The 20,176-nt window shown below is 45.4% G+C and overlaps 1 protein-coding gene across 1 annotated transcript; it reads right to left on the bottom strand.

The window, feature by feature from the left end:
- Positions 1–15,877: 15,877 nt before the first annotated feature.
- On the bottom strand, positions 15,878–19,183 carry LOC109751624 (probable methyltransferase TCM_000336). The gene is made up of 2 exons (XM_020310508.4): positions 18,442–19,183; positions 15,878–17,512 (listed from the first exon to the last, which is right to left on the bottom strand). The coding sequence occupies exon 2, from the start codon at positions 17,445–17,447 to the stop codon at positions 16,308–16,310; it is 1,140 nt and encodes a 379-aa protein (XP_020166097.1). The 5' UTR covers positions 17,448–17,512; positions 18,442–19,183; the 3' UTR covers positions 15,878–16,307.
- Positions 19,184–20,176: the final 993 nt, after the last annotated feature.

The following is a 20,176-nucleotide window of genomic DNA, read 5'->3' as shown; positions in this document are numbered from 1 at the left end:
TTTTAAAAGCTAGATTTTCTCCGTTTCTAAAAAATAAGAGAGAAGGCCAACTCAAAATAACAGAGCAGTTCAAAAAAGTATATAAAAATGGATTTTCAAAATAAAAATAGAAATTTTGAAATAACCGACAAGGTCAAAAAAACATAGAAGTTCAAATTTGAAAACCCTAGAAGTTCAATTTGAAATAACCGAGAAGGTCAAAAAACCTAGAAGTTCAAACTTAAAAACCTAGAAAATTGTTTGCTTATTTAAAACCATATTTTTCTAAGAAGTTCAAAGTAAAAAAAAAAGAGAAGTTCGAAGGTTAAAAAAACTTAGATGTTTTTTCATTACTAAATAATAAAATGAGGAAGTTAAAATTAAAAAATAAGGAAAAACTAAAAAAGTTTTAAAAGACTTAGTAGTTCAAAAAATTATTTAAAGAAAGCATTTTCCATGTCTCCAAAAGAAATTAGAGGTTCAAATTTCACAAAGAAAGAGGTTCAATGTTTATTACATAACCAAGAAAAGTCAAATTAAAAATACAAAGAAAGTTCAACTTTTTAATAATAAAGGGGTTATATAAAAACCTAGAGGTTCGAATTTAAATAACCGAGAAGTTCAATTTTTAGTACAAAACCAAGATGCAAGTTAAAAAAATCTAAAAAAAAAAGTTCAAATTAAAAAGACGAAGAAGTTCAATGCTTGTTACAAACCCAAAAGAAGGTCATTAAAAAAGCATCTCAAACAATTTTACAAAAAAAGATTTTATCTGTTAAAATAAACCTAGAAGCTCAAATTTAAAAACGGAGCGGCTCGAGGTCTATCAAAAAGTAGGATTTTTCCCGTCACTAAAAGAAATAAAAGCAGGAAGTCCAAATTAAAAAGATGGAGAAGTTCGATGATTATAGAAAAGTCAGATTTCCTCGTTATTAAAGAATGAAAACAAGAAGTTCAAAAATTAAATAACTAGCAGTTCAACTTTTAAAAATAGAGCGCTTCCAAATTCATAAAAATATATTAAGAAATAAAACCAGGAAGTCCATATTAAAAAGATGGAGAAGTTCGATGATTATAGAAAACTCATATTTTCCTCGTTATTAGAGAATGGAAACAATAAGTTCAAAAATAAAATAACATGAAGTTCAACTTTTAAAAATAGAGCGCTTCAAAATTTCATAAAAATGATTAAAAAATCAGATTAAAAATTCATAAAAAAACTCATATATTTTCACGTAACCAAGAGAAGTTCAGATTGATAACCGCGAGAAGTTCACGTACTACACGGTGTGCATTTTGTATTAAAAAAGAATAAAAAAGCAAAGGCTAAATTTGTTGTTGTTATAAGTTCAAGTCCTCCATCGGAGAAAGTTAAAAAAATTATTGTGAGAGAGGTTTGTACAAAAAGAATATCATTTGTGTAACACTGACGAATGGATGAGAAAATTACAAATGAAAATACGTCACAGAAGTTCAACATGAAAACAGCAGGAAGTTCAACTACTATAGTGAATGAATTTCAGATGAAAAACTCTTAAAATCGTCGCGAGTATGAAAAAACGATCAACACGGGAAAGTTGAGTGTTTACATCAGCTTTCCACCGGTATATTACTTGCTCAATTCCGGTGAGTGTTCCGCTGAGTGGATGGAGAGCTACGGGCAAAAAAATCACGTCAAAAACAGAGGGAAGTTCAGGTACACACGCCGAGAAGTTCAGGTTCTTCACGCGGTGCATTTTCGAAGAATCTGTTTCGCGATAAAAGCAGAACGAATGATCTTGTCGTTTCTGAAATTACTTGATAACGGCTAGGAATCAGAGAAAACCACCAACATGAAAAAGTTTCGCATTTTCCGTAGCTTTTCAACGGTATATTATTTGCCCCATTCCGATAAAGTTTGTAAAAATTACGGCAAAAATACGTTTTTAGCCATTTTCAAAATTAACTTAAAACCGTAATGAATTGGTGTAAACAATACATACAAAAAAGTTTCACATTTTCTCAACCTTTCCAACGCCATATCATTTGCTGCATTCGGACGTACGGTTAAAAAATAGATTGAATATATGAACACGGTGGAGCTTGTACCGTTTTTTTAAATTACTTTTAAACCGTTCAAATTTAGATATAACTTGTAACATGAAAAAGTAGCGCATTTTCATAAGCTTTTCAACTCCATATCGTTTGCCTCACTTGGATTAGCCGTTTAGAAATGACATCGAAAATACGAACTCGGTTGTTCGGTTTGTGAAATTTTATGATTTTCCAAATTACTCTTTAACCATAAGGAATTAGAGAAAACGTTCAACATGTGGAAGAATCGGTTTTACAGCAGCTTTCCAACGCCATATTATTTGCCTCATTCCGATAAACACTTTAGAAATGCGATCGAAAATACGATTCACGTTTTTTGTATGAAGAAAAAACGATTTTCAAAACTGCTCTTAAACCGCTTACATTTACCAAAATTTTAACTTGGGTCATGATACTGGTGTCCATAGCTTTCCAACGGTATATCGCAAGCCCCATTTGGGCTATGTTGGCGGAAGTTCAACCTAGCCCTAGGGGAAGTTCAGGTCGAACAACTCAGGCAGTAAAATTGCAAAAAACGCAATTTCATCACGACCCGAGAGCAAAATCCGCCAACGAGGGAGATTCCTATTTAAAACCGGTATTTAGTTGCTAATTTTTTTTCTAGATTACACTAACATCATATAGAACATGACTAACCACAATAATTCACGGGGGAAGCCACGGTTGCGAAGATAGCCCGAAGGTCGGGTTCGTACAGAGGGAAGTTCAGGTTGTGATCAGAATATTATTCTGATCCCGTGATCAGAATAGTGTTTATGTATATATATATACTAATTAATTGATGTTATTTTCATTTCATAATTATGGATCCATTTTGAATTATTGGTTATGAATTCAAATTTAAATTACACGTTTGAATTATGTCTGCATACGGGGATGGTGTTTCCCTACAGTATGTAACTCTAGGGAAAGTATGGTGATGTGGTGCAAAAGGGCCCCACAATCTTTCCCTAGAGCCTGGCTATAGGTAAACAACCTATCCACGTGGATTGCAACATACATATGGAAATCTTTCCCTAGGGCTTGTGCCCCTAGGTAAAGACATTTTCCCTAGAGCTTGCTGGATACACCCTAGGGGAAGGGGTCTTTACCGACTATACTACACCTAGGGTTCTTTACCTAGGGCAAGCCAAGGTAAAGTCTTTCCCTATGGTTTTTCCTATTTCACTTAGGGTATATGACTCTAGGTAAAATGTGGATTTCTAGTAGTGTATCGGAACCACGCCAAAAATCTCCATGTCTCCAATTGCGTTTGCACATTCCAATCCCATCCCCTTACTTTCTTGCAACTTGCATGCTTTACTTTCCGCTGCTCATATACTGTTGCCATGCTTGCTTGAAATGTATTGTGAATGCTTAATCTTGTGCTAAAACTCCATCTCAACTTGAAGAACTTAAAAACTGGTAATTTTGCTTGTTGAGGGTCTAATCACCCCCCTCTAGACACCTCTTCTCGATCCTTTCAATTGGTATCATAGCATTGGTCTCCATTGTTTTGGTTTAATCACCATTGGAGGAAGATGGATGAGTCTACGATGGGGAGTCTTAGATGCATAGTGCATATGCTTGATGGAGAGTTCTTTAATGCTTGGAAAAATGGGATGCTTGAAATTTTCAATGAATATCACTTGAACAAGTACATTACTTGCCCTTGTGCGCCCCTTGTTGATCCCTTGCATCCTACCCCTGATGAGTCTCTTGACATGATCAACAATCTTAGAACTATCAATCTTATCATTAGAGGATTGCCTAGAAATTTGATTGTATGCTTGCCTACTCTTGAATGTGCTTACACCATATGGAGATATCTTGAGGAACGCTTTCCAGACTATTCCTTGAAAAATTTAGATGAGATTCTTCAAAAGTCCATTGCTTTAAATAAGATGAATCCTAATGATCCTAAATTTTGTGTTTGTCTATTTGAGCTTCGTGACCTTATGCGTGCCAAAGGAGATGTTGGAATCATTAGTAACATCATCTCGGAAGTCATTAGAGTTCATAAAGATGCACATTGTCATGATCATAAATCTAATGAATCACTCTCTCTAGGTGATGATCAATCACAAGACGATGTTGAACATGGATACTATGATGAGGATGATGATAGTGACTTTGATCTCAATGAGTCTATGAGACACTTTGGTCTTATGGCTAACCTTCGCGGCTACATGGCTGGAGGAAAGGAATGGGTTCTTGATAGTGGATGTACCGATCACATGACCGGGGACAAGGATATGTTTCTTGAGCTTGCTGAAAATGACGGCCCTCAAAAGTATGTCACTTTTGGTGATAACTCAAAGGGTAAGGTGGTTGGCCTTGGTAAGGTGGCCATCTCACATGACAGCTTCATACAAAATGTTATGCTCGTTGAATCTCTTGTCTATAATTTACTTTCCGTATCTAGACTAGCCGATTTCGGTTTCGACGTCCTATTTACTGAAGTAGATTGTCAAGCGTTTCGAAGAGATAATCATGATATGGTCTTTACCGGTATACGTAGAGATGATCTATACATTATTGATTTCACTAAAAAGGCTCAACCTAGAACTTGCTTAATTGCTAAATCTTCTAAAGGTTGGTTGTGGCATAGAAGGTTAGGTCATGTGGGCATGCGAAATCTTGATAAGCTCATTAAAGGTGATCATATCCTTGGAGTTAAAGATGTTATATTTGACAAGGATAGACTTTGCAGTGCCGGTCAAGCAGGAAAACAGGTTGGAGGAAGCCACCCCGTGAAAAACATCATGACCATGAGAAGACCGCTCGAGCTGCTTCACATGGATCTTTTTGGTCCAAACGCCTACAAAAGTCTCGGTGGTAACTCATTCGTTTTAGTCATTGTCGATGACTTTTCAAGATTTACGTGGGTGTTCTTTGTTGATGATAAATCGTAGGTCCAAAATATCTTCAAGAACTTCGCTAGGAAGGCCCAAAATCAATTTAAAGTGAAGATTAAGAAGGTTTGCAGCGACAACGAAACGGAGTTCAAGAACACAAATGTGGACACCTTTCTTGACGAAAAAGGGATTTCACATGAGTTCTCGGCTACGTACACACCTCAACAAAAAGGAGTTGTTGAGAGGAAGAACCGGACTCTTATTGAGATGGTGAGAACGATGCTTGATGAGTACAAGATGCCAAAACACTTTTGGGCGGAAGCGGTTGAGACAGCTTGTCATGCAACTAATCGTCTATATCTTCACAAGCTACTCGGCAAGACGGCATACGAGCTTCTCACCGGTAACAAACCCCAAGTTGGATACTTTCGAGTATTCGACTCAAAGTGCTATATTCTTGATAAGCATCGTCGTTCAAAATTTGCTCCTAAATCTCATGAGGGTTTCCTTCTCAGTTATGGCTCAAACTCTCACACTTACCGTGTCTACAACAATTTCACCCGAAAGGTCGAAGATACGGTAGATGTGAAGTTTCATGAATCTAACGGCTCACAAGTAGAGCAATTGCCAATTGATGTAGGAGACAAAGACCCTTCGGAAGCAATCCAAGACTTGTCTATTGGCAAGATTCGCCCAACGGAGGTGAAGGAGAGTACCTCGTCCGTTCAAGTGGAAGCTTCTACCTCACGACAAGGTGAACCACGAGTTGACTCAGAGGCATCCACAAGTGGGACACACCAAGATGAAGAAAACGAGGAAGTACACCAAGATGAACCTCATCAACCTCCCTCTCCACCTCCACAAGAGAACAACAACACCAACAATGAAGAAGGCCAAGAGGAAGAACAAGATGATGAAGAGGACATTCCACCCCGACCCAAACAAAAGCTCTCACGAGTTAGAGCAAGAGTTTCAAGAGATCATCCCGTTGAACAACTCTTTGATGATATCCAAACCGGGAGAATTACTCGCTCTAAAACTCGTTTGGCTAATTTCTGTGAACACTAATCATTCATATCTAGTATTGAACATATGAAGGTTGAAGAAGCGCTTGATGATCCGGATTGGGCGAACGCCATGCACGAAGAGCTACACAATTTCGAGAGGAACCAAGTGTGGACATTGGTAGAAAAGCCAGACAACAACCAAAATGTCATGGGAACCAAATGGGTGTTTCAGAATAAGCAAGATGAAGATAGTCAAGTTGTACGCAACAAGGCCCGTCTCGTCACCCAAGGCTACACTCAAGTTGAAGGTATGGACTATGGTGAGACATATGCCCCCGTTGCTAGACTTGAGTCCATTCGCATCTTAGTTGCTTATGCCAATCACCATGGTATCACATTATATCAAATGGACATTAAAAGTGCTTTTCTAAATGGTGAAATTGAGGAGGAAGTATATGTTAAACAACCTCCCGGCTTTGTTAATCCTAAGAAACCCGATCATGTTTACAAACTTCACAAAGCTCTTTATGGTCTTAAACAAGCTCCTAGAGCATGGTATAAATGCTTGACCAAGTTCCTTATTGAAAAAGACTTTGAGATTGGAAAAATTGATTCTACACTTTTTATTAAAAGGGTTAATGGTGAATTATTTGTGCGCCAAATTTATGTGGATGATATCATATTTGGTTCGACTAACTCTCATTTTAGTGAAATGTTTGGAAGGCTAATGTCGGAGAAGTTTGAGATGTCTATGATGAGTGAACTCAAGTTCTTTCTTGCTTTGCAAATCAAGCAAACTAAGGAGGGTACCTTTGTTTCCCAAACAAAGTATACCAAGGACTTATTCAAGAAGTTCAACATGCAAGAAAGCAAAGGTATGAAAACACCCATGCCTACTAGTGGACATCTTGACTTGACAAAGGATGGCAAACCAGTTGACCAAAAGGTTTATCGCTCTATGATTGGTTCATTGTTATATATATGTGCCTCCCGTCCCGACATTATGCTAAGTGTGTGCATGTGTGCACGATATCAAGCGGCCCCTAAGGAATGTCATCTTAAGGCTGTGAAAAGGATAGTGAGATACTTAATTCATACACCAAACTTTGGCATTTGGTATCCTAAGAGGTCTTCTTTTGATCTTGTTGGCTACTCCAATTCGGACTATGCCGGTGACAAGGTTGATAGAAAGTCTACTTCAGGTACTTGTCAATTTCTTGGTAGATCTCTTGTGTCTTGGTCCTCCAAGAAGCAAAACTCGGTATCCTTATCCACCGCCGAAGCGGAATACATTGCCGCCGGTTCATGTTGTGCTCAATTACTTTGGATGACCCAAACTCTTAAAGATTATGGGATATATGTGAAACATGTTCCATTGCTTTGTGATAATGAAAGTGATATTAAGATTGCTCACAATCCCGTGCAACATTCTCGAACTAAGCATATTGAAGTTCGTCATCATTTCATTCGAGATCATGTTGCTAAAGGAGACATCGATCTTAAGCATGTTCGTACCGATAAGCAATTGGCAGATATATTCACCAAACCGCTTGATGAGAAAGTATTTTGCCGTTTGAGAGGTGAATTAAACATCATTGATGCCCCAAACTTGGAGTAGAAACTCCATTTGGATGCATGCCAGGCATGAGCCTTTGACTAATCCTTGATATTTCTCTTATGATGATGATCATATGTCTTGGATCTATACTTGTACCCTTGCATGTTATCTAACCCTTGTAGGTACTTGGATAAGCCCAAATCTATGAGATTGCAACTCACTCACATCTTGAGCAATCTGTACATCACTAAGTCTCTACAATATGGTGGTTGAAGACAAGGAAGCATGAATCCTTTCAACATATCCTTTGACAATTTCTATATATCAAATCTCATTTGGTATCAAATTTCATGATTGTCATTTTGGATACACAAGTGCTCTCCCTTGCAAAACTAACCCATGTAGGTAGATGAACTCAAACTACAAGCGATGCTCCCAACTCTTGATGAACTACATCAACCTTGAGCATCCAACACAAGTTCGACCACATGATCAAGATCAACACCACCATCCAAGGTATGTTATTCCATCTTAGAGAAGCTTTACACCAAGACATGGGTCAAAGCATCTCAACAAGACGTGAATACATAAAAATGCTTAAACAAAAAATGGTAACCCCATTTTGAGCTTAAACGATGAGTATGACCTATGATCAAGTGACCTCACTTGACTCCTAAGTCAATATACTCTAACATAGGTGACTTTGTTGCCGACCCCCTCTAGATGAAGTTCTCTAGTGTTACTTTGTGTTCTTACATTTGTTTCTTGCTTGTTTGCTTCATCTAGATTTCATTTCTTTCTGTCTCTGCATTCTGTGCATTTAATTCATTGCAAATCTTTCAGGTAATTACCTGCAAATCCTTGTGAGATTTTATTTGCCAAGTGAGCTGAGATGAAAAAATATTTTCTTCTGTATTGAACTCGGTCTCACCGATTTCTGCCTCTTGGCTAGACCGAACTGCAATACTGCATTGTAGATTGTTAATCGGTACAACCGACAAGGACAAACCCGGTCTGACCGATATGCATCCTCTATGACACTGCTAACTCCGTGTCACCAATGAAAGTAACTCGGCGTTACCGATTTCACTGCGGAGAAAACATTTTGCCATTACAATGTTAGTTCTACTTTAGCTCCACTCGATGATTCTTATCCTCTACTAGCATCTTAAATTACATGCTGCTTTGTAATGTGAGTCAACGACCAAACCTATATGACTCATGCTCCAGAAGATCCCTTCTTGGAAATTGATGTCAAAGGGGGAGAGAGAGAGAGAGCACATCAAAGCTTATCACATAAGAGAGAAAGCACATCTTAGCTTCTTCAGATGCTTATTAACCATGGAGGAGAGAAGTCACATGTCTTTAAGAGGGGAAAGACATGTTAGTAGATGTTACTTTGCTCTGTCTTTTCGTTGCTCTGATTTTCTCTTACCCTATCTTCTCCCATTATCCAATATCAGATTCAGGGGGAGAAAGAGTTCATATCTAAGATGGGATCAAGATTGATGTACATACCCTCCGTGATCGAATCCCCCTCCGGCAGGGTGCCGGAAAGGCCCCAAGATGGGATCTCACAGGAACAGAGGCATGCGGCGGCGGAAAAGTATTTTGGTGGATGCCATTGATGGTTTGGGAATATTTGGGAATTTATAGTGCAAAGATTAGGGTTGGGGGACTCCCGAGGTGTCCACTAGCCAGGGGGTGCCCCCCTAGGGCGCGCCCTGAGGGCTTTTGGGCCCCTCGGGACTCCTCTGACCCCCTCTCCAAGTCCTACAGGTGTCTTCTAGTCCAAGAAAAATCATCGCGAAAGTTTTATTTCGTTTGGACTCCGTTTGATATTCCTTTTCTGTAAAACTCAAAAACAAGGAAAAACAGAAACTGGCACTGGGCTCTAGGTTAATAGGTTAGTCCCAAAAATAATATAAAATAGCATATTAATGCATATAAGACATCCAAAACAGATAACATAATAGCATGGAACAATAAAAAATTATAGATACGTTGGATACGTATCAGGAGTCCACTCGATCCTATCAGACTTCTTCATCAATCGGTAAAGCGGCAGGGCTTTTTCACCGAGTCTTGAGATGAATCTGCTCAGGGCTGCCAGGCAACCCGTGAGGCGTTGCACGTCATGGAGACGCTCTGGTTGCTTCATTCGGATGATGGTCCCGATCTTCTCAGGATTGGCGTCGATCCCACGTTCGGAAACGAGGAAACCGAGTAACTTGCCCGCTGGTACAAGGTTCGCGAAAGTTTCAGCGAGGTCGGTGAAATCACAAGTTCTCCCTGGGTGATTTTGGTAATTAATGTCAACATATCTCTTGTCGGACTAATATTTTCATCTAGTATATTTCAGAAAGTTCAACAAAGGCGTGGCATGGACAAGAGGATGTGGAACCCCTTCAAAATGCTAAGGACAAAGAAGATTGGCAAAAGCTCAAGACTCTTCATTTCTATTTTAGTGATCCAAGATCACATTGAGTCCATAGGAAAAGCCAATACTATTAAAAGGGGATGAGGTGTTGCTTAATGATCTACTTGCTCAAAGTGCAAGTGATATGCTCCAAAGCCCTCAACCACTTTGTCAAATCCAATTGTCCTAAACCTAAAGTCAAACTTGGCCCCACCGATTTGATTCATCCGGCGCCATCGAGTTCACTTGTAATAGCCACTACCAGAAACCCTAATCAGTTTGGTCTCACCGATGGGATCTCGGTCTCACCGAGATGGGCTTGCAAACTCTTTGTTGCCTGTTGCAACTATTTCGGTCTCACCGAAATAGGCAGTCGGCCCCACCGAGTTTGCTTGACCAACTCTCTGTTTGCTTATTACTAAAATTGGTCTCACCGAGTATGTAATCGGTCAAACCGATATGAGGTTCTACCCTAACCCTAGCTCATCGGTCCCACTGAGTTGATCATGTCGGTCCCACCGAAAAACCTAACGTTCACATTTTGAACTGAATCGGTCTCACCTAGTTCACCTATTCGGTCTGACCGAGTTGGCTCAATTGTGTGTAACGGTTAGATTTTGTGTGGAGGCTATATACCCCTCCACCAACCTCTCCATTTGTGAGAGAGCCATCAGAACGTGCCTACACTTCCAGCATACATTTTCTGAGAGAGAACCACCTACTCATGTGTTGAGACCAAGACATTCCAATCTGACCACAAGAATCTTGATCTCTAGCCTTCCCCAAGTTGCTTTCCACTCAAATCATCTTTCCACCATAGTCAAATCTGTGAGAGAGAGTTGAGTGTTGGGGAGACTATCATTTGAAGCACAAGAGCAAGGAGTTCATCATCAACACACCATCTATTACCTGTTGGAGAGTGGTGTCTCCTAGATTGGTTAGGTGTCACTTGGGAGCCTCCGTCAAGATTGTGGAATTGAAACAAGGAGTTCGTAAGGGCAAGGAGATCGCCTACTTCGTGAAGATCTACCCAAGTGAGGCAAGTCCTTCGTGGGCGATGGCCATGGTGGGATAGACAAGGTTGCTTCTTCGTGGACCCTTCGTGGGTGGAGCCCTCCGTGGACTCGCGCAACCGTTACCCTTCGTGGGTTGAAGTCTCCACCAACGTGGATGTATGATAGCACCACCTATCGGAAACACACCAAAAATCTCCGTGTCTCCAATTGCGTTTGCACACTCCAATCCCATTCCCTTACTTTCTTGCAACTTGCATGCTTTACTTTCCGCTGCTCATATACTCTTGCCATGCTTGCTTGAAATGTATTGTGAATGCTAAAACTCCACCTCAACTTGAAGAACTTAAAAACTGCTACTTTTGCTTGTTTAGGGTCTAATCACCCCCACTCTAGACACCTCTTCTCGATCCTTTCAGTCGGTCAGGAGGTCAGAACCTTCCCTAGACTTGACCACGATGTCATCCATATAGGCCTCTATGTTCCGACTGATTTGCTTTCATAAGCACTTCTGAATCATACGTTAGAATGTGGCCCCAGCATTTTTCAACCCAAATGGCATCATGATATAACAGAAACACCCGAATGGGGTGATGAATGTTGTTTTTATTTCATCAAGGCCGTACAGTCGAATTTGATGGTACCCGGAGTACGCATTCAGAAACGACAACCGCTCACACCCGACAGTAGAGTTTACTATCTGATCTATGCGAGGAAGAGGGAAATGATCTTTCGGGCAGGCCCGATTGATATGCCTAAAATCTACACACATTCGGAGAGACTTGTCTTTCTTTGGCACTAAGACGACATTGGCGAGCCACTCGGAGTGGTACACCTCTCGGATGAACTCGACGGCTAAGAGCCGCGCTGTCCCTTCGCCAATTGCCTTGTGCTTCTCGGTGGAAGATCTCCGAAGATGTTCTTTTACAGGCTTCATCGTCAAATTGACACGGAGTCTGTGCTCGGCCAGCTCCCTGGGAACACCCGGCATGTCAGAAGGTTTCCATGCGAAGATGTCCCAGTTCTCACGGAGGAACTGGACGAGCACGACTTCCTATTTGTTGTCCAGGGTGGTGGAGATGTTGGTCGGGGCAACACTCGGGTCCTTAGGGTGGATATTCACCGGCTTCATTTCTCCCACCAGCTGAAAAGCGGATTCCACAGTCAGCTTCTTGGACTTCAATAGTTTGCTTGGGTCTGCCGCCTTCTTGTATTCGTCTAGCTCGGCCATCGCCATCTGGTCGTCAGTGATCTGGGAGCCCTTCTGGAGGCACTCTTCGGCCAACTTCCGATTGCCTGTGATGGTGATCACGCCTTTCGGCCCTGGCATCTTGAGTTTAAGGTACACGTAACATGGACGGGCCATGTAACGTGCATAGGCAGGCCTACCCAGGATGGCGTGATACGCGCTTTGGAAGTACACCACCTCAAAAGTCAGCCGTTCCTTTTGGAAGTTCTTCTCTTCGTCGAATACGACATTGAGGGTGATCTGACCGAGTGATTTGGCCTTCTTCCCAGGGATTACCCCGTGGAACTGCATGATGCTCTTGCGGAGCTGGGTCATCGGAATGCCCATTGCTTCTAAGGTGTCGGTGTAAGTGATATTAAGCCCGTTGTCATCGTCCATAAGGACTTTGCGCAGTCGGACTCCTCCTACGACCGGATCTACCACCAAGGCCTGCCGCCCAGGGGTCGGTATGTGAGACGGGTGGTCAGACTGATCAAAGGTCACCGGTGTCTTAGCCCAGTCGAGATATTTGGTAACAGTCGGAACTGCCATGTTGACCTCTCGGTTGATTACCTTGAGGTGACTCTTGCTTTCGACATCAGCAAAGATCAAGACGTTCTTGACATTGGGGTACCCGAAAGTACCCTTGGCCCCATCATCGTCATCTTCATCCTTGTCCCCAGAAGAATCTTTTCGCATCTCTTGCTTCAGGAGTCGACACTCCCGAGTGGTGTGTTTGGGAAAAATCAAATTGCCCTCCTCGTCCTTCTTGGTGTGGATCTGACAAGGTTGGTCGAGGATATCACTCTTCATGGTGACTTGCTTCTTCCCTTTCCACTCTTTTTTCTACTTCTAGGACCTCTTTTTGCCTTGGCTGGCTAGAGCTGCAGCCTCGACACTTCCTCTAGCATCTGCTTTTCGCTTGTGCTTCTTGCTCTTGTTCTCCGACTGATGAGCATCGCCAGCTTGGCTCTTGTTGCTCCTCAGTTGGTCTTCTTCTTCACCATAGGCATACCGATTGGCTATCTCCATAGCCTGACTGAGAGTCGGGATCTCAGTTCAGCCGAACTTCATGTTCAGCTCCCGATATCTAACTCCGGCCTTGAAGGCGCAGATTTCTTGGTGCTCGGTGACGTTCTCCACTGTATTGTGTAGAGTGGTCCGCCGCTGGATATACTCTCGGGGAGTCTCATTCTACTTCTGCACACAGTGCTGCAACTCGGCCAAACCTCCTGCCCTCTTGTATGTGCCTTCAAAGGTCTTGACGAGCACCTTCGCCAGGTCGTCCTAGCAGAAAATGCTACTCGGTGGGAGCTGTGTTAGCCAAGCCCAAGCGGAGCCCTCTAGCATCAGTGGCAAATGTCTCATGGCCACATTATCGTTGCCGCCGCCAATCTGAACTGCCACTCGGTAATCTTCTAGCCAAATTTCGGGCTTGGATTCACCGGTGAACTTGCTGATTCCCGTGGCCAACCTGAAGTTGTTGGGAATCTCAGCCGCTCGTATGTAACGGCTGAAGCACTTAGGACCTGATGGTACGGAACCACTTGGCACGTCGTGATCTTGGCCCTCTCGCAGGGCCCAGCCTCTGCTGACCAGGTTCTGAGCGAGAACAGATCTCGCATTGAACAGCGGGTCTTGAGTGTCCCTCGACGGGCGAGTAGGACTCAACCTGCGGTCAGCGCCGTGCATCTGTCTGCCATCGTAGGGCTGGCGCCCGTACGCGACATCTCATGGTGGAGGTATCAGGACGCGATCGTAGTCGTCGTTATGCCAGGGCGACGCAACTCGATCGCGTCTTCGATCTTCATGACGATCTCTGGAGGAGGAAGTAGCTCGGCGCCTGCCCGAGCCGAGTGGGCTATGGGCCGACTGGACGGTCTCCGCACGCACAGATGTGCTATGGATCCGGTCTCTGGACTGGGACACCGCCGCATTCTACGACAGTGCTATCTTGAGGAGCGCCTAGATCTGACGAATCCCTTCTCCGGCTGAAGAGCTAGAGGGCTGGATGGAGTCCGCGTTTCGAGTGGGAGCTGCTAGATTTTGCAACGGAGTAAGGACTTGATACTTACGAGGTTGGTCACTCGAGTAGAGTCGACGCTTGTGCCGACTGGAGTTGGGTTCACTGCGCTCGCGTTCGTCCAGCTCCCTCTGGAGCGGTTCGAGGCGATCGCGCTCGGCCAAAGTAGCCAGGCGAGTCCACTACATGGCTAATGCCTCAGGAGACGTTCCGGTGATGGGAGTGTTCAGGAGCTGGTCGTTCTAGCGACGGAGCTCGTCTCGCTGCTCCCGAGTGAGAGCCTTAGGCACATACGGCTCGTGTCCCGGGAAGCCGCCGTTGGTGTTGGCGTGAGATGCATCCGCGCGGTCGCCTTTGGGCTCCGGGTAACCCGGGGGCACGTGGTGCTCGGAGTTGTCTGCCATGAGAATCTCGGCAGTCGACTCAATGCTCTCGGACTCGGATTCCTCTGAGGAGTCGCCGAGTGATCCGTTCGAGAGGTCGAGGGCGGGATCGTCGAACTCGATGGCCGCCACTTGTTCCGCCGCCGCCTGAGTGGCGACAGCGTGATTGATCCAGCGTTGCAGCCGCGAACGCCCGGAGCGCTTGCGACAACGCACAAGGGTGGGATGGACAACCGCTCGGTATGGAGCCGAGGGCTGTCGGAGAAGGACTCCATAGGAAGAGGCTCAGAAGTGTGTCGCGCCACGGATGGGCAACGCCTCCACGTCCAGCGCGGCCTCGCGTAGCCACCCTGAGTCATCGGCGATGAAGGAGATTGCCCCGAAGTGGACTTCGCCGTCGACTGACATGATGACGACGATGATGAAGAAATCCACCTACACCGTGAAATTTTGCTGGACGCCTAGCCCCAAGGTGGGCGCCAACTGTCGGGGTTATGATCCTGACAATGAGTACTAGGGGTACGAATAAGGGGCAGAGTCTAGCTACGGTGTAGGTGTAACACTCGGTGTTTAACGAGTTCAGGCCCCTCACTCGGTGGAGGTAACAGCCCTACGTCTCGTGCCCTGAGGCTTGCTTTGATTTGATAGATATGGTTACAAGGGTTGAACGTGCCCGGCTATGGAGAGGGGGGCGGCTTATATAGAGTGCGCTGCAGCCCCATGTCTCCCACGCCGCCGGGGTAATTAATGACATTGAATGAGGCAGTTTACTAGTCTAATGAGCCTATACTACAGCAGTTACAAGTAACGGTAGCCATAACTCTATTTACTGGATGACTTAGGATGCCTCGACCGTTGCAGCTCCACGACGCCTCCTTGTCCTGTACATCCGAGTGGTTGTTCCTGACGCCGAGTGACGTGTGGTTGCCCGAGTGTTGTAGAGCCGTCCAGTGATCCTCCTGATGTATTCATCCGAATGCTGGCATGGTCCTTGACCCTACCTATAATAGGTGACCACATCACATGGTAGATAATTTGGTGCGTGCGGTGTGCTCCAAGTTCCAGATCATTTGGATATCTGAGTAGTTCTCGGCAAAAAACACAAATTTAGGATATGTAAAACGTTTACTGTTCTAACCCAATTTGTCTTTTCTCTGAGAGCTACTCATATGTTTAAATGATCTAGAATTTAGAGCAAAAATTGGAATTTTTTTGTATTTTGTGTGAAATATTTTTAACCGGGCGGAGACAAGCCAGGGTTTAGAAATGATATTCGAGATTCTAAGCTAAACTTGCTACATGGCGTAAAGCTGAAGAGACAAAGGATACACACATGGAGGTGACCGGCGTCAGTCTCTGCCGGTCGGCCGATTTTAAACATTTTCCAATGATAAATGTGACTTGCTGCCAATTACTCCTTATGGACCGGACCGGAGTACTACTAAACAATACTGGGGCTGTTTGGTTCCAGCCTTAGCTTGCCAAGCCAAAGGTGCGGCGAGCCACAACTTTCTAGGCATGCGTTTGGTTCTATACTAATGTTTGGCTTGCCACAGTGCGTAGTTGTTTCTCCAGTAGGATTTTCGCCAAAAGGTGTGGCGTTTGTTTTGCTCGCCACACTTCTACGGCGCGCCACAGGTGTGGCTGATACCTTACCTTAGGCGTGGCAAATTAAATCTCCAACCAAACAGGCCTTGAATATGACAATAGAACAGAGTCAAACCTAAACTTGCTAAAGAAAAATAGAGTCAGTAGACAGACTCGAGTCACAACCTGGTGAGGACTACCCCTATCTGGACGCTCTTGACCTCTTCCCTCTCCATGGACTCGGTGACGAGCTGCGTGTACTCGTGGAACAGCGCGTCGACGATGTCCGGGCCGAAGTGGTGGCTGAGCATGGACTCCTGGATGGCCCTGATCGCCATGGACACCGTCCTGCCGTCCTCCTTGGCGTCGCCGCTGCTGCTGAGGTTGATCTCGTACGTCTGCACGTAGTCGAGGCTGAAGGACCCCTCCAGCCGCACCTCCACCTCGATCTCCTGCAGCGACGGCGCGTAGAAGGGCACGTTGTAGGCGTCCACCTTGTCCTGCTCCACGAGCCCCTGTGACACGAGCGCGGCGAAGGACTCGGAGAGGAGCTCCCACAGGAAGGTCGTCCTCCTGTCGACGCACTCGTCGGTCTGCCGGCCGAGCATGGCCAGAACCATCCGCCCGCCGGGGAAGACCTCGGCGGCGCGCGACTTGAGGAACAGGCTGAAGTCCCTCTGGAACTGCCTCCGGTAGGCCACTGACACGGCGGGCGGGCTCGTGCTCGATATGTACATCTTCCCCTTGTTGATCGGCGCCTTGGCCTCGTCGAAGAGGCCCGGCGGGACCTGGGAGAGCCAGTGCAGGCTGGAGCAGGAGCAGATGAAGTGCACGCTGGTCCTCGGGAACAGCCTCCCGTAGAAGGACCCGGGCACGCCGGACAGGAACACCATCGGCCGGCCCCACTCGTCGGACTTGGCGGCGGACTTGAGCCTGTGGGTGAACTCCGGCAGGCTGAAGAAGATGGTGTTGAAGTCGTTGGTGGGGAGGTCGTTGAGGAGCACCGAGAACTCGGGCGGCGGCTGCGACGACCGGCAGCAGACCTTGCCGATGCCCCCGATGATGTCCTCCACCAGGCAGAGCGCGTTGGGGCCCGAGGAGCAGCCGAGGTCGGCCACCGTGAACCTCTCCGGCATCTGGGAGATGTACACGTCCGTCGCCGAGTTGATGATGAGGCTCTTGAGGGTGTCCATGCCCCTTTTCTGGAGCGAGGAGTTCTGCGCGTAGCTGCTCTCGTCGAGGCCTTCTTTCATGTGGAGGATGGTCTCCACGTCCATGAACGGGAGCTTGTCGGAGCAGTGGAGCAAAGAGGAAGCCATTGCCGGCTACTGTGTGGTAGTGGACTAGCTCGATCTCAAGTCTCGGGAGTTGATTGGCCTTCTTCCTGCGGTCATGTAATATACAGGGTCAGAACTCTGGTTAATTGTGCAGTACATCCTCATTTTGCACAAATTATACCCTGCCCCTGCCCACGGTAGGTGTAAACAAATATTCTCGAGGCATCTGTTTAGGCCGCTTTGCGCAAACAGAGCGTGATATGTCTAACTGAGATCTCCTTTTTGGCTGGGTTTGGTGTGACTGATTGAGAAGCCAGGTTCAGATAAAAGTACAATACTGTCAAGCTTTCAGTACATGGTCTGTGATTCGCTGTTATCATATCATGCATGGTGCTAGATTTGACCCCAGGTGAAACCAAGTGAAAGTGTGGCGAAAACAGTACATGGAAGAAAAAGAAAAGGTGCTGCAAGCAGCAAAACAACTGGTGAAAACTTTTTTCCTTTTGGAACATATAAAAAGAAAGAATGGTAGAAATAAATTTATGCGCCATGTTCCCTCGCCAGCAAGTGGCTGAAAACCTGAGTCAACCGACACCTTTGGTGCTCAATTGGTACCCTGTCTCTACTAGGACTCCTATGCATGCAGGCATGGTCGCAACTCAGAGACATATCCAAGCTTTTTCTAAGCAAGATTTTGTTCTTGCTATTAGGAAAGGACGACATTCCCATGCCTGAATGGACAAAGGGAAATGGGTGCAATTCCTGAAAGCATGCCCACTTTGCTAACAGGCATTTCCATGTGCAAAAAGCCTCCCTTTTCAGCGCTTCGTTTCAGAAATGGAAGGTTCTTGATTGAACACACACGGGAGAAGTGGATAAACACGGACTAACTGAACGAATGCAGAGGACAAAGCCATCCTCTAGCTGCCTAGCGTCGCCGCCCATTGGGACAGGGGCAGACAATGCTATTTGCAGACCTAGTAACACGCACACCACCCATTTCAGAGCCAGACCAAGCAGATTGCCAAGAACTTACCTTTGGATTTCAGGCAGTATCCGCTGGTCTCCTCTCCAAGCTGCTTTGCTTCACTTTGCCTTGCTTGGTTAGCAGGTTGGGTGGTTTGGCATCTGCAGTGCTCGCGGCTCGGAGAATTTATAGGCAGGCAAATGGAATCCGAATAGTCCAGTTGCGAGAGGCTGCCCCCACTTGCGCACAACTGTAGTCGTAAAAATGACCACCACCACCACCATGTCCATGCTCGGCTCCACACCGTTGGCTACCGCATGGAGAAAAATATCAGCATGTCTCTCGCTTTTCTCTAGTAGTATATCATATTCTTATACATGCATGGAGCCATGGATTAGATACGATACGCCACACACAGCTGGTTCTCACTTCTCACGATGCATTCATTCACGCGCCCATCCGTATCATCCATGCCTGTGGACTCCGTGACTCTGTGTGTACATAAACAAAACAAAGATTCATCCAATCTTGCGGTTAGTTTATGAGAGGAATCTCCAAAAGCCGGGCTCTGGAGAAGACGGAAGATATTCGAGGCCCATGAGTTCGTAGCGTATGGTCGCGGGACAAGTAGGCGGTGCCGGTGGAAAATTAAGCGGCAGCGAGATGCGGGATGGACCGACGATGGCCGCTTTTCCATCATCTTTTCCGTGCGGGGTTGTGCAGTTGGTGGCGGAGGAGGGAGGAGTCGTCCTCCTTCTCCGGCCGCCCGGTGTTTTTCTTCCATTGCCTCTCCTTTCCTCGGGTTGGTGTTGGCTGGTCAGTCGGTGGCGGGGTGGTCACAGGTACGAGAGGAGCAGGGCATCCCAGGGAAAGGACGAGCGCTGCGTGCCGACGCCTCGTCGGTACATTCCCTCCGCTAACTTGCCTGTCAAGAGTGGAATGCGCCCATGAGAGCCTGAGGCCCAGGCGAGTTGCTTCCCAGGACGAGAGTGTTCGGCACAGTCGCAGGCCGAATCCATCTCCCCTGGTGAATCTTCTCCCTCCGTTTCGCTGTTGCTCGTCTCCTCCCAAGCATAAACCGTGGCCGGCGGGCGTCATGCATAATTGCGGTCGTTTTCATGCAGGGAAACGGTCCTGAGCTTTATTCGCGGGTGAAGCAAAAGTACTGACAGATGCACAAGAATAAACCTATGGCTAAGCTAGGCCCTTTATATTAATCACACAGTTCAAATCTAACGACTAACATCACTTCTGAATAAGTAAATTCGACGAACAAGCAAGCAGGAATCTCTGTCTGCATGCACTTGGGGAAAAGGCGGAGACAGACAATGCGAGAATTATGTAACTTGGCTAGGCTTTTACAGTTGGAGCTTAGACAAAGAGTTCTCGCAAACAAAAAAAAGCTTAGGCAAAGAGATCTGCCCACGTACTGATTAAGACTAGACATGCTATATTGTAAGCACATAGCATCGCCTATACGCATCTCTTTTTTTGCATTTCAGGTAATGGAGAACAAAGAAAATGCGAATTTCTGGCCTAGCGAATGCCCTAGATGGACACGTCCATTGCTGCAAATGTTTAATGCCCTTTTCAGGCTTTGACAGCACATTTAAAATTCTAGATATGGTCTGATCTATTCCACATTTTATATCCCCGGATGCATTATTTAAGGTATCTGTGCACAACACTTTGTCCCTTCAGGACTGTGCCTAATCTCTCTAAGTTCTAAGCTGCTGATTCACTAATGTAAATTGTCATGTTTGAGTGAGCCCAGTTTATCTGCTCCCACCCAGGAACAGTAAAT

Source organism: Aegilops tauschii, chromosome 3 (assembly GCF_002575655.3).
Source record: "Aegilops tauschii subsp. strangulata cultivar AL8/78 chromosome 3, Aet v6.0, whole genome shotgun sequence".
Classification (NCBI taxonomy): Eukaryota; Viridiplantae; Streptophyta; class Magnoliopsida; order Poales; family Poaceae; genus Aegilops; species Aegilops tauschii.
This window is presented reverse-complemented; position numbering and strand designations above follow the sequence as displayed.

Excerpts from the sequence above, each read along its gene's own strand:
- LOC109751624 (XM_020310508.4), bottom strand. The coding sequence starts at position 17,447 with ATGGCTTCCTCTTTGCTCCACTGCTCCGACAAGCTCCCGTTCATGGAC.